Source organism: Pelophylax lessonae (genome assembly GCF_965119305.1).
Source record: "Pelophylax lessonae genome assembly, chromosome: 3".
NCBI classification, from domain to species: domain Eukaryota; kingdom Metazoa; phylum Chordata; class Amphibia; order Anura; family Ranidae; genus Pelophylax; species Pelophylax lessonae.
In genome coordinates, this window is record NC_138770.1 from 638,422,735 (window position 1) to 638,438,323 (window position 15,589).

Sequence of the window (15,589 nt, forward strand, 5' to 3'; positions counted from 1 at the left end):
GGGTTGATTTACTAAAATTGAAAAGTGCAAAATCTGGTGCAGTTCTGCATAGAACAGTTCTGCATAGAAACCAATCCGCTTCCAGGTTTTCTTATCAAAGCTTAAAGCGGAGTTCCAGCCACCTGTCAAAAAATAAGTCAGCAGCTACAAAAAGTGTAGCTGCTGACTTTAAAAAAACAGCCACTCACCTGTCCCACGGTCCAGCGGTTCACTCAGCCCAGCCGTCTTCATCCTCTGTCCTCCCTCGGGGGCGCCGCTGGCATTTTCAATTTGGGCACCCGGCTGTGACAGCTTGTGGCTTCACAGCCGGGTGCCCACTGCGCATGCTTAAGTCGCGCTGAGCATTTTGAATGGTGGATGCAGTCTTCTGGGAACTGTCAGAGTCCCAGAAGACTGCAGGGGAGGGAGGAAGGAGAGCTTATGTTGCCAAGTGCCAGGGCACTCGGAACGGAAGTGGGAAGCAGGTACCTGTCAAAATTGGGTACCTGACAACACCCCCCCCCACTCCTCAAAAGGGACAATTGTGCAAGAGGAGAGGGGGGGTGAGCTCTTAAAGTGGAACTTCCCCTTTTGGGAGTTTTTCAAGCTTTTTGGTGTTAACCACTTAAGCCCCGGAGGATTTTCCTGCTAAACGACCAGGGGGTATTTTTGCGATTCGGCACTGCGTGACTTTAACGGACAATTGCGCCATTGTGCGACGCTGTACCTAAACGAATTTGACGTCCTTTTTTTCCCACAAACAGAGCTTTTTTTTGGTGGTATTTGATCACCTGTGCGCTTTTTACTTTTTGCGCTATAAACAAAAAAAGAGCGACAATTTTGCAAAAATAACAATATTTTTCACATTTTTTTTATATGAAATTCCCCCAAAAAAAATGTAAAAATCAAAATTTTTTAACATTTTCGGCCAATTTGTTTTATCCTACCTATGTTTGGTAAAAAAAATCACAAAAAGCGTATTTTTATTGGTTTGCGCAAAAGTTATCGCGTTTACTAACAAAGGGAAAGATTTTTGTCATTTTGGCGTAATGGCGGCGATCTGCGATTTTTTTTTTTTTTTTGCGGTACTGCGACATTGCGGCGGACAGATCGGACCCTTGACTGACATTTTTGACACTTTTGGGGGTACCAGTGACATTTCTACACTAATCAGTGCTATATATATATGCACCGTTACTGTAAAAATACATTGGTAGTGAAGGGGTTAACTTTATTTGGGAGGGAGGGGCTGTGTGTGTCCCTAGGGGCGTGCTTTCTACTGTGATTGGCTGTGGCTTGAGGTGTAAGGACACTGATCAACGGATCTACATAGTAGATCCGTCTGATCAGTGTTTTTACACCGAGGAGAATGACAGGTGGCTTGTTTACACAAGCCGCCTGACTTTCTCCCCCGACGATCGCCGAGTGACCGGCGGACATCGGGTCCGCCAGTCACACGCGCGGGGGGGTCCGTGACCGAGCAGGAGCGCGCCTCCGCGGGCGCGCACGCTCGCTCCCCAGACCCTCCCAGGCTAGTGACGTTAATTAACGTCACTCTGCCTGGCAGGGGCTGACTGCCGCAGTAAATTTACTTGCGGCGGTCGGCAAGCGGTTAAAAAAAGTGCCTAAAAAGCTCACAAAAAATACTTCCCATTAACCACTTTACGACCATCCGCCGCAGTTATACTGCGGCAGGCAGCCTCTCCTGCGTGAACCGCCATAGGTAAACGTCGGTCGCGCGCAGGCAGCTAGGGGGCGATCACGCGCTGCCAGAGGAGAAGCCAATGCACGGGGAAGGCGGCTCCGATTGCCGCCTGACACCCGCGATCGCTCCGCGCTGAGAGAAAAGAATGGTCAGCTGTTGTAAACACAGCTGACCGTTTTTCTCTCTGGAATGATCACAAAAAAAATGACATCTTTCCCGTCGTTAGTAGACGCGATAACTTTTGCGCAAACCAATCAAAATACGCTTATTGCGATTTTTTTTTTTTTTTTTTTTACCAAAAATATGTAGCAGAAAACAAATTGGCCTAAAATGTTAGTTTGATTTTTTAATTTTTTTTTTTTTTGGGAATGTTTTCTATAGCAGAATGTGAAAATAGTGTTTTTTTGTCGCTCTTTTTTGTTTATAGCGCAAAAAATAAAAATTGCACAGGTGATCAAATACCACCAAAAGAAAGTTCTATTTGTGGGAAAAAAAGGACGTCAATTTTATTAGGTGCAGCGTCGCACGACCGCGCAATTGTCTGTTAAAATAACGCAGTGCCAAATCGCAAAATATGGCCTGGTCATTTAGGGGGCAAATCCTTCCGCTCCAGAAGTTACATAGTTACATAGTTTGTGAGGTCGAAAAAAGACATCAGTCCATCCAGTTCAACCTATGATGTGTGTGTATGTTGTACATTGTATACCCCTGTATGTTGTACATTGTATACCCCTGTATGTTGTACATTGTATAGCCCTGTATGTTGTACATTGTATACCCCTGTATGTTGTGGTCTTTAAGGTGCCCATCTAATAGTTTTTTGAAACTATCGATGCTCCCTGCTGATACTACTGATTGTGGAAGAGAATTCCACATCCTTACTGCTCTGACAGTGAAGAACCCTTTACGCAGTTTAAGGTTACAGTAAACCCCCGCTCCATCGCGGTTCAGTTTTTGCGGTCCCAGTATATTGCGTTTTTTTGTAATGTTATTTTACTATATAAATCATTAAAAATGAAATATTTTTGTGTTTTCCATAGCTCTTGCTCTGTCTCTTAGTATCTTTTATGTGTTTAAATGAGTTTCTATTGTTTTAAAAGTGTGTTTAAAGACCTTAAAATGCTTTTACACGTACAGTGACAGTAAAAAAAACATGCCTACAATGCATTTTAATAGGGTTTTTCTATTTCGCGGATTTTCACTTTTTCGCGGCTGGGTCCGGAACGTAACCCCCGCAATGGAGGGGGGTTTACTGTATACCACTTCTCTAATTTTAGTGAATAGCCGCGTTTCCTTTTATATTCCCTTTCGCTGAAAAGTTTGTTCCTTATGCTAGGGTCACCAGTACAGTATTTGTACATTGATATTATAGTGGTTAAAAAGTGCACCACAAATGCCTCAAAAGTGCCTGAAATGCGCCCCAAAAGCGCGTTTTACGGTCAGTTTAGAAGCGCCTTAATGTGAAAGGGCTCTAAAGTGGAAGGAAACTATTTGACTTAACAGTTTTAAAAAAAACAGTTCTATTCCGGGCCAGAAATGTAACGCTCACATTGGCTGCGCTCTCACTGTCAAACCATCCAATGGCTGGTGTCATAACTGATCACATGTGCAGCATCATGGCAGCTGAAGATCAAACCGAGACCAAGATGGCAGATTACTTGCCTTAAAATGATAGGAGGGTTTACTTCCACTAAAGCTGAAGATAGAAGCTGATTGGCTACCCCATACCCAGCTGTACCAGATTTTGCACTTCCTGGTTTTAGTAAACCAACCGCTAAGGCTCGGGTCACATTGATGGGATGGAAGACATTGAATGTGATTCGCACCGTACTGCTGTGTGTGCAAATCACACGCAATGTCTGTGATGCAAATTGAGCCATGCAGATTGGATGGGTCAATTTGCATCGCATTCAGACCAAAGTCGCACAGGACCCTTTTTATGGTCTGCACCAGAATCTGATCGCTTGGGTGTTCACACCTATGCGATCCGATTCCTGTCTGTATTGACAGTTCCCACTGCGATATGCCAACTGATCTGGGGGCGTCGTTAACTTTGCATTGACACTCCTAGCGTTTCGCATATGGCGGTGTGAACTGCCTGCTAGTTGGGTGTGATGTGGGAAACCGCAGTGGATTCGCAGGTCCCGCATCGCACCAATGTGAACCAAACCTTAGTGTTTTTTTTTTTTTTTTATGTGTTTCTCCAAAAAAAACGCTAGAATAATGTTGTATAAAACTGAGCTCTTTAGGCTCCTTTCACATGGGCGGTTGTTCTGCCGCTGGTAAAAGCATGTTTTGTTATTCTGAAATTCCAACACTCCTGGTACAAAGATTACTCATGTTTGTACATTGCGTTTATATGCGATTACTGCTGCGGTAGTAAATTCTTGCCTTTTGTATAGCAACTGTTTTCTTTTATTTTTTTCTTTGTACTGCAATTACCTGAGTTTTATATACAGATAGCTGCGGTACATCGTTCCTGGATTCTGTCAACTTTATTTTCCGCAATGCACAAATCCGTATGTTATGAAAACGTTGCTAAACGCAGTGTGTGAATGGGGCCATAGGGATTCATTGCCTGCATTTAACTGCAGTAAATACGTTCCTCTATCCACTGCTAAAAGCTGAAATCTAACCGCTCATGTGAAATGGGCCTAAACATTGTTTTTTTGGCATGGGATTGTTAACTTCTAAGCATATGGATTCTGAGTGATGGCACTTTTATATGTTACAGCTGGTTCAGACCCCCTCTAGTGGTTAAAGTTCAGAATGAATTATGGACATCCTTTTATTACATGCCAGCATGAGCTTTCAGATGACTATTTGTAACTGCTGGCCACACTTGGTGCAGAGTTGGATTTACATCAGATTACATCATCTTAAAGGAGAGTTCCAGCCTGGGGAAAAAAATAAATAAAAGTCAGCAGCCACAAATACTGTAGCTGCTGACTTTTAATATTAGGACACTTACCTGTCCAGGAAGCCCGCGTTGTTGGCTCCCTAAGACAATCTGTCCATTGGCTCTGGGTGCAGGCATCGGCATCTTCACTAAGGGAAACAGGAAGTGAAGCCTTGCGACTTCCCAGCCTGTTTCCTACTGCGCATGCGTGAGTCGCGCTGCGCTTTCTGAATGGTCCCGCTGTCTTCTGGGACCTGCGTGTCTCCCAGAAAGCAGCGGGGGAAGTAGGAGGGGCCAGAAATTATGTAGATCACTCACGGAGAGGCTGAGCCAGTTGCTGGTCCAGGCATCTGGGTGGATCCTGATTCTAAAGTCTGGATTGATCCAGAGCCTGGACCAGTTGAGGGACGTCAGCTGACAGCGGGCTTTGGCCTGCTCTTGGCTGAAAACGGGTCACAGGAGTGCAGAACTGTGATCACCAGGAGAATTACAGCCAAAATAGCTTTGGCTATACTTCTTCTCCTTTTTAAGGTGCATTACATTATTCAGCCCATTAATTAAATTGGCTTTTAACATGCCCTAATGCTCAAAAAAAAAAATTCTGATCACTTTTCTTGCTGTCACAATGAATGTACATCGCTTGTGACAGTAATAGGCAGTGACAGATTCTCTTTATGGAGGGATCTGGGGTCTAAAAAATGTGTCTAATCACAGCGGGAACACCACTCTGGCGGCGTACACGCGCCCCCCTAGGGCCCTTCAACAAAATCACATACGTGGCCTTGCGCTTAAGGGCCGCTCTGCCAAAGTAAAAGTTGTGGTCCTTAAGTGGTTAAAGTGTTACTAAACCCAAGAGCCTGCAATCACTATATCTTGTCTCCCACACTACACAGAACATGGAAATGCAATTATTTTACTAAATATAAACCAGGGTGCATAAAAATCGATGATTTAAAAAAAAAAATAGATAAGTTAATAAGACAAGATAGTTTTCTATTTAAGATACATTAATAATTTAGTTTATTCAGCATGAAATGGAGCTTAGTTATGTAGCACAAGGCTGTATATTCTGCAATATTTACATTTTTGGTAAACTAACTTAAGCTCTGCAAGCTGAGATAACATGCACCGCATTGATGCATTCACACAATTTTACAGTAACTACCAGCAAGAATGAGTCCTTACATTTAACCACTACCCATCCGCGCTACAGCCTATATACGGCTGCAGCGCGGACTCGAATTTTCGGGAGGCCGTTTTTAAACGGCCTCCAGTGACACGCCCCCCCCCCCGCGCGCTCCTGCGAGCGCGCTGTGGGGAAAATCTGTGTCGGCCGTGTCCCTTGGACACGGCCGATCACAGATCGTGGTGAATGGCCAATCACAGCGGCCATTCACCACGTGATCTGGCCGTCCAATGAGCGATGATCTCATATGTAAACAGAGGGAAGGAAGGAGGGGGAGCCTCACAGCGCCGGGGACACAGAGACATGTAATCAGGGCACCGATCACCAGTGCCCTGATTACACAAGGTAAAAACACACACACAGTGCCCCCCCATCAGTGCCCACAGTGCCCGCCATCAGTGCCCCCCATCAATGCCCACAATCAGTGCCCATAGTGCTGCTAGTCAGTGCCCATCAGTGCCTGCTCATCTAGGCACTGATGAGCACTGACTGGCAGCACTATGGGCACTGAGTGTGGGCACTGATGGTGCTGCCCATCAGTGCCGCTCATCAGTGCCACCCGTCAGTGTACAGTGCCATCTGCCAGTGCCCATCAGTGCCGCCTATCAGTGCCCATCAGTGCCGCCCGTCAGTGCCGCCTCTCAGTGCCCAGCAGTGTTACCTGTCAGTGCCCAGCAGTGCCACCTCTCAGTGCCCAGCAGTGCCGCCTATCAGTGCTCATCAGTGCCGACTCTCAGTGCCGCCTATCAGTGCCGCCTATCAGTGCTCATCAGTGCGGCATATTAGTACCTCCTCATCAGTGCCCATAAGTGCCACCTCATCAGTGCCCATAAGTGCCACCTCATCAGTGCCCATCAGTGCAGCCTATCAGTGCCCATCAGTGCCGCCTCATCAGCGCACATCAGTGAAGGAGAAAAATTTATTAACAAAATTTACTCGCAGAAAATAAGAAAAACTTTTTTTTTTTTTCAAAATTTTTTGTCTTTATTTTTTTTTTTGTAAAAAATAAAAAACCCAGAGATGATTAAATACCACCAAAAGAAAGCTCTATTTGTGTGAAAAAAATGATAAAAATTTCGAATGGGTACAGTGTAGCATGACCGCGCAATTGTCATTCAAAGTGTGACAGCGCTGAAAGCTGAAAATTGGCCTGGATGGGAAGGGTGTTTAAGTGCACAGAAGGCAAGTGGTTAAAGAGCACCTGTCATTTCATATCCATCAAGACAGCACCTGTTAGCCAGCATCCACTCACCTCCTGCCGCCATGTCCCTCACCTTGTTGTGTCACTGCCGCATCACCAGCAAATCCCATTAAAGTGAATGGGACTGTCAGTGAGTCAACAGCGGGTCAGAGGAGGAGCCTCTAGGGTGAAAGAGATGACTGTTGCTCTTTAAAAATTATGATTTAAATCGAGTTGATTCACATCAAACTTTTTTAATAGTGATTTAAATTGTGCTTTAAATTGATTTGTTTTAAATCAAATCCATCCTGATATAAACTGCTAAATGCCTTTTCTCATCAGCAGTATATAGCAGTCTTGTGATTTCTATCAGTGCCTGGTGAAAGCTTGCAGGAGGAGTTTTCATTCTCCTCTAATACTGCCCTATGAGGCTGCAGGACCCCTGACTCTGTGTAAGGAAGAACAATGCGGACTATGACCCTAAGAACACCATCTCTACAGTCATGCACAGAGGTGGAAACATTATGCTTTGGGGCTGTTTCTCTGCTAAAGGTACAGGCCGACTTTGCCACATTTAGGCCTCTTGAACACTGCACCTTAAAAATGCTCAGTACAGCTTTTTTTTTTTTCTGAGCTAAAATAGAGCCCATTCATTCTTAATGTGCCTATGCACACAGCCGCGTAAATGAGCACCGCGTTTTCTTCAGAAAGAACAAAATAGAAAAATATGCATTTTTGGTCAGTAATTTGCGCCTGATGCGTGCAAAAACACGTGAATGCGCTCAAATGACCCAAAATGTCAATTGAATATCCAGAACGCTAGAATAAATTTATGCGCAATTACGCGCATTTACGTGCATTTGCGCGAGCGCATAAACACGAAAATGCGCGAAAATGCGCGCATTACAATTACGCCAGAAAACGTAGATGCTCTAACAGGAGTATCATGTGTAAGCTGCCTTAAGGGCCAATAGACGGGCCATGTATTGTAAAATCTTGGATGAGAACCTTTTTCCCTCAGCCAGAACACTGAAGATGGGTCATGGATGGGTCTTCCAGCAGGACAAAGACCCAAAACATACCGCCAAGGCAACAAAGAAGTGGCTCAAAAAGAAGCACAATAACCAGTTCTGGACCGGAAGGATTTGCCCCCTTAATGACCAGGCCAATTTTTGGCGGTTTGGCACTGCGCTATTTTAACGGACAATTGCACAGTTGTGCAACGCTGTACCAGAATAAAATTGATGTCCTTTTCCCCACAAATAGAGCTTTCTTTTTGTGGTATTTGATCACCTGTGTAATTATTTTTTTTATTTTTTGCGCTATAAACAAAATGAGCGATAACCCCGGAAAAACAAAAAAATACAATATTTTTCACTTTCTGCTATATAACATTGCCAAAAAAGTTTAAGAATCAAATTTTTCATCCTTTTAGGCCAATTTGTTTTCTGCTACATATTTTTGGTAAAAAAAATTCCAATAAGCATATTTTGATTGGTTTGCGCAAAAGTTAGATTTATGTAATTTTTATTTATTGTTTTTACTAGTAATGGCGGCGTTCTGCAATTTTTAGCGGGACTGCGACATTGCGGCAGACAGATCGGACCGCTAACTGACATTTTTGACACTTTAGGGGGGACCAGTGACATTACTACAGTAATCAGTGCTAAAAATATGCAATGTTACTGTAATTATTACACTGACAGGGATGGGATTAACACAGGGGCGATCTTAGACTAGGATATATAGAAGGATCACAGGCGCTCTGTGATCATTTCAGAGAGAGCAGTGATCAGCTGTGTTTAAAACAGCAGACTGTTGTTCTCTCTCAGCGGGGCTCAATCGCGGGTGCCCAGTGGCAATTGCGGCCGCCCACCTCATGGATCAACATCCCTGCTGCCTAGTGGGGCAGTCGCATGCTCGCCCTCAGGAGCGCTCCCACGAATCGATGTACCCATACGTCAGTTGGCGCAGCCGAGCCAGCCTGCCGTAGTATATCTGCGGCGGGCAGTCGGCAAGTGGTTAAAGCGGAGTTCCACCCCCCCTCCAAAAATTAAATGTCAGCAGCTACACATACTGTGCACGTACTGTAGCTGCTGACTTTTAATATTAGGACACTTACCTGTCCTTGAGTCCAGCCAATTGTCGGTAAGGGGACCCGGTGTTCTATCAGAAAACCCTACCCCGTCTGATTTCCCTACCTATGTAATTTCCGGTGCGGGTTCGTCATGCACCAGCTGTAGCCGTGTCACACATCCTACGGCGCATGCGCGGAATAGGTAGGGAATTTTGATAACATCGTAAGGGGTGAGGCAAAAGTCCTACTGCGCATGAGTGGGCGCATGCGCACCAACGGATCGGGCAGCGGCATCTCTTATAACAAACATACATCCGATCTCCATGGCACACAATGGGACAATCCTATTCCCTACCCACACACGCACGCCCACTGTCTCATTGTCGGGTCGGCGCAGTGTGGGGCATGGAGATCGGATTGTCGGGTCGGTGCAGTGTCGGCTCGGCGCAGTGTCGGGTCAGTGCAGTGTGGGCCATGGAGATCGGATGGATGTTTGTTATAAGAGATCCCGCTGCCCGATCCGTTGGTGCGCATGCGCTGGCGCATGCACACTTGGACTTTTGCCTGACCCTTTACGATTTTATCAAAATTCCCTACCTATTCTGCGCATGCCCAATAGGATGTATAAGGCTGCTGCACGACGAATCCACAGCTGATCTCAACCGGAAATGACGTAGGTAGGGAAATCTGATAGAACACCGGCAGTGAAGCCTTGCGCATTGCGCAGTGAAGCCTTGCGCAAACTGCGCATTCCTATTGGCTCGGCGGAGGGAGGAGGGGACCAAGCATCAGAGGGACGGCACCGCGACACCGTATCCCAGAAGTGGAGAAGGGTACCTGTCAGAAACAGATATCTGTCCCCCCCCTCCCCCCTGAAAGGTGCTAAATGTGGTACCAGAGGGGGGAGGAAACAAATGAGCGGAACTTCCACTTTTGGGTGGAAGTCTGCTTTAACCGGTTGCCGACCGCCGCACGACTATATACTGCGGCGGTCAGCCCCGGCCAGGCAGAGTGACGTATCGATACGTCACTCGCCTGTCACTGACTTGCGAGCCTATTGCGGGCGGGCGCGCGCCCGCCGCGGCTCGTTCACAGACAAGTCAGTGCGTGTGTCCGGCGGATTCGATGTCCGCCGGTCACACTACGATTGCTCCTGTGAAGGGAGAAAGGCGGAGCGGCTTATGTAAACAAGCCGCCCGTCATTCTCCCTGGTGTAAAAATGAAGATCTGACAGTTCTACTATGTAGAACCGTTGATCTTTGCTTTTACACCAATAGCCATGTCCCTGCACAGTTAGAAACACGCCCCTAGGACACACTTAACCCCTCCCTGTCCAATAAAGTTAACCCCTTCCCTGCCAGTGTCATTTTTGCAGTAACAGTGCATATGTATAGCACTGATTACTGCAGTAATGTCACTGGTACCCCCAAAAGTGTCAAAAATGTCAGTCAAGGGTCCGATCTGTCCGCCGCAATGTCGCAGTACCGCAAAAAAAATCGCAGATCGCCGCCATTACTCGTTAAAAAAAAAAAACACCAAAAATGACAAAAATCTTTCCCTTTGTTAGTAAACGTGATAACTTTTGCGCAAACCAATCAAAATACGCTTTTTGCGATTTTTTTTTTTTTTTTTTTTTTTACCAAACATATGTAGCGTAAAACAATTTGGCCGAAAATGTTAAAAAATTTTGATTTTTACATTTTTTTTGGGGGGAATTTCATATAAAAAAAAAGTGAAAAATATTGTTATTTTTGCAAAAATTACGCTCTTTTTTTGTTTATAGCGCATGATCAAAAAATCGCACAGGTGATCAATTACCACCAAAAGAAAGCTCTGTTTGTGGGAAAAAAAGGAAGTGAAATTCGTTTAGGTACAGCGTCGCACGACCGCGCAATTGTCCGTCAAAGTCACGCAGTAAAAAATCGCAAAAAAAAACCCTGGTCTTTTAGCAGCCAAATCCTCCGGGGCTTAAGTGGTTAAGGTCACGGAGTTGCAGTCTTCAGACCATAAGCCTATAGAAAATTTAAGGAGGGAGCTGAAACTTTGAGTTGCCAAGCAACAGCCAAGAAACCTTAAGGATTTAGAGAAGAGTGGACCAAAATCCCTCCTGAGATGTGTGAAAACCTGGTAACCAACTACAAGAAACGTCTGACCTCTGTGCTTTCCAACAAGGGTTTCTCCACCAAGTTCTAAGCCATGTTTTGCTTGGGAATCAAATAATTATTTTACTCACTGAACTGCAACTCAATTTTCTAAAGTTTGTGTTATGTTTTTTTTTTTTTTCTGGATTTTTGGTTGATATTCTGTCTCGATCATTTAAAATACACCTATGATAAAAATGATAGACCCTTCATTTCTTTCTAAGTGGGTGCAGGGATAAAATAATTATTTTCCCCACTGTAAATATCCCACTTGCCAGCGGCAGGTAGATTTGCTTGAAACCTTCTTTTTTTTCTTTTTTTGACTTGTATTCTTCTTTAAATTGTCATTAGTACTAATGCACCAGCGGAAATTAAAAAAAGACGAGTAATTCAAATCCAATATTTTATTTCAGGCACCGCACAGGAGCTCTAAATGTTTCTGACATCCTGACAAGTTTTGACAATACCGGAAATGTGTGTAAGTTCTGATTTCATTGTTCCGTTTCAAATCCCTGTGCATTGTTTTCACGTGACGCCGATTTCCATGACAAAAGTGTGAAAATTGTTGTGATATTTTGACGATATTTAATTGTTTTCCAGTGCGGCAGGCACTGCGGGCTTCATGTAATCCCGGCTCTTTTCAGTCAGCAATTATGAATGATCTGCATACGTTTTGACAGGCTTCGTAACTGCGAGGGGAAGGCAGCTGGTACATTCAAATAGATTAGGCCGCAGAAAGCCTTATGGAATGAGAAGCTAAAGCCTTGCTAACTGAATACACTCAAAACAGTTTGTACGCCTGGGGGAGAAAGCTTTATGAATGGCAAATTTATCTGCAAGGTCAAATAAGAGGCAGATGTGCTAAGCTTTGTATAAATATGTCTACGTTAGAACCGCGTTTCTCAAAAACTAGGGGAATTCCTCGCTTTGAGGAGAGGAACCGATTGTGACTGGAGCAAAAAATGTGGGAAGAATGACAGGGACATGGCAACAAATAGTAAAGGCTTAGTTCGACTTATCTCCTGTAATTATTTAGCACATTGCACCGTGTGTGCCAAACCAGCTTATTTATCAACCTTTTGACTGCCAAGGACGGGTTCTAAACGTCACTCCTAGCTGGCCAATGTCGTATACAATATTTAAAAAGCAAAAAATTTAAATGTTTTTATTGGTGGCCCGCCAGTGATGTTCTCAATATAATTAGTCAGTATTTTTTTTTTTATCTTTTTTTAATAATAATTATATTTTTAAAAAGTTTATTAATTATAGAAAATTAAAAAGAAAACCAACACCTAACCTAATTAAGTAGAATTTTTTTATTGCTGAGAAGATGAAAGTGTTTTTTTTATTTTTTTTTTTTATTGCTCGACCACTTTACTTCAGCTCTGGAAGGTTTATCCCCTCTTCATGACCAGGCCATTTTTTGCGATACGATACTGCGTTAATTAAACATCTGACCATTGCGACCCTATGCCCCTCTTTTTGGTTTCCCACAAATAAAACTTTCTTTTGGTGGTATTTGATCACCTCTGCGGTTTTTATTTTTTTGCGCTATACAGTAAACCCCCCCGTTATATCGCGGTTCAGTTTTCGCAGTCCCGGTATTTTGCGTTTTTTTTTTTCTGTAAGACCTATTACTATTGTTTTATTAATGAAATCATTGTTAATTAAATATTTGTGCGTTTTCCATTGCTCTTGCTCTATCTCTCAGTATCTTTTATGTGTTTAAATGTGTTTCTATTGGTTTTTAAAGTGTGTTTAAAGACCTTAAAATACGTTTAAAAGTACAGTGAAAGTTATAGAAACATGCCTAGGGTGTATTTAAATGGGGTATTTCTATTTCACGGATTTCCACTTATTGCGGGTGGGTCTGGAACATGACCTCAGCGATGGAGGGGGGTTTACTGTAAACAAAAAAAGCAGAAAAATAAATAATAATAAAAAAAAATAAATATATATATATATATATATATATATATATATATATATATATATATATATATATATAGTTTCATAGTAGGTGAGGTTGAATAAAGACAATAGTCCATCCAGTTCAACCTGTGTAGGTGTGTGTGACTGTAATCATCTAACATAGCCTTTAATCTCCTGATCCTTGAGATGCAAGTCTAAGAGTCTTTTGAAAGTCACCATACTACCCGCAGAAACCACCTCCTGTGGTAGAGAATTCCACAATCTTGTAGCCCTAACAGTAAAGAACCCACCACGTTGCCTGAGGTTAAAACGCTTCTCCTCTAATCGCATTGTATGTCCTTGAGTCCTCATGCAATTCCTTCAAATGAACAGCTTTTTTTCTAAGCTGAGATCCCCATTAAGATATTTATAAATTGCTATCATGTCCCCCCTCAGGCGTCTCTTCTCCAGGGAGAATAAATCAAGCGATTGCAGACGCTCCTCATAATCAAGGTCCTCCAATCCCCTAATTAGTTTAGTTGCCCTTCTCTGGACTTTCTCCAGCTCCAACACATCCCTCCTGAGGACTGGCGACCAGAACTGAACAGAATACTCCAGATGCGGTCGGACCAGAGTTTTATAAAGTGGAAGGATTATAGTCTTATCTCTGGAATACATCCCTTTCTTTATGCATGCTAATATTCTGTTGGCTTTGGAAGCTGCCGCTTGACATTGCATGCTGTTGCCTAATCTATCATCAATATATATATAATATATATTTTTTTATTTTTTTACTTTCTGCTATAAAACCTACCCGATAAGCAAAAATGTAAAAAATCTAATTTCTTCATCATTTTAGGACAGTATGTATTCTGCTACATATTTTTGGAAAGAAAAACCCAATAAGCGTATATTGATTGGTTTGCGCAAAAGTTATCGCGTCTAGAAACTATGGGATATTTTTATGGGATTTTTATCTATTTTTTTATACTAGTAATAGCGGCGATCAGCGACTTATAGTGGGACTGCAACATTGCAGTGAACAAATCGGACACTAAGTGATACTTTTTTGGGGACCAGTGACACCAATACAGTGATCAGTGCAATAAAATATGCATGGTCACTGTACTTATGGCACTGGCAGGGAAGGGGTTAACATCAGGGGCTATTAAAGGTTAAATGTGTCCCTAGGGGGTGCTTGCTAACTGAGGGGGAGGTGCTTTAACTGTGGTAAGACAGAGATCCATTGTCAGGGTTCAGCAGCAGCTAGGGAGACCAGACACATAGCTACACATGGAAACTGAGACCAAACAATGTAGATAGCCTTAAAGTGAAATTTATTTACAGCGAAACATACAAACAAGCATACACAACAACCAGTGAACATAGATAATACCAGCAAACCAAACCCCACCCCAAAGACAAAAATAACTAATGAACTGACAATCTACAAATATCAACCTTATAAGGGACGGGGTAACAAGGAATACAGGGATGCAAGGAAGAGGGGGTACATGAGCAGAGAGCAGGAGCAAGGCACAGGGGTACAGGATAGATATAGCTGAGATTCAGGATCGCAGGAACAAGGCTCTGGCAACAAGGGGGCAATCAAAATAATGACGCACTTGGGAAAGGGAGGAGCAGCCTTACATAGCAAGCTGGCAGCTGAACACAGGGGTAAAGTAATCATAGAAGCCTGCTGGCTTCTGGGAAACACCTGCTGGTGGACACTGGAACTGCAGCATTCAGTCCAGGGCAACACAGTGCCACCAGTAGGTGAACTCAATCCTAACATCCATGTTCCTGCTTAGCAGAAACACAGGATCTCTGTCTTCCCTACTAACAGAAAGGCGATCTGCCTTGTTTACATAGACAGACCGCCATTCTGCCTCTATCGGGAATGATCGGTGGGTCCCGGCGGACCTGCTGATTGACTCCCGCTATGTCCAATCACAGCGGGAGTAGATCGCCGCAGACCCGGAAGTGCAGGATTACGTACCTGTACGTGATTTTGTCCACAGGAGCCGCCCCCCCCCCCCCCCCCCCACACAGTAAATGTACGTGGGGCGGTCGGCAAGAAGTTAATTAAAGGGTAACTTCACTTTTGGGGGGGGAATACCAAATAAAGAAAAAAAAAAAATAGCGTATACAATTGCGACCCAAGTCAAATTTGTAATTGAATGTTATTAAAAAAATACCATTCCTTTTCAGTCTGCAGCCGCTGTACTTTCTGGTAATCCAATATGGCTACCTGGGGGTGTTCTGTACACAAAATGTATACTGACCAGACTCCAGAAACATCATTTCCTGCTTGTGTGATTGGCTCACTGATTTTTCCCAGAAGTTTGCACTACGATACAAGTCAGATTTCAGGCATCCCCTGCAACAAAAATGTCATTTTTGGTGAGATACTCCCAATATGAGCAAAAAATCAAAGGAAAACAAGCGCAAGGCCATCCTAGCATAATATTGCTTTTATTGTAGACATAAAACTTAACTTGTGTAGTAGAT

General features: G+C 43.6%; 1 protein-coding gene across 1 annotated transcript in view; it reads left to right on the top strand.

The window, feature by feature from the left end:
* The window catches only part of CAMKMT (calmodulin-lysine N-methyltransferase), a 641,387-nt gene that overhangs the window by 22,790 nt on the left and 603,008 nt on the right, over positions 1-15,589 (top strand). Inside the window, exon 3 of the mRNA XM_082249844.1 lies at positions 11,581-11,645. Coding sequence (XP_082105970.1) covers positions 11,581-11,645 — 65 coding nt within the window. The remainder of the gene's footprint in view (positions 1-11,580; positions 11,646-15,589) is intronic.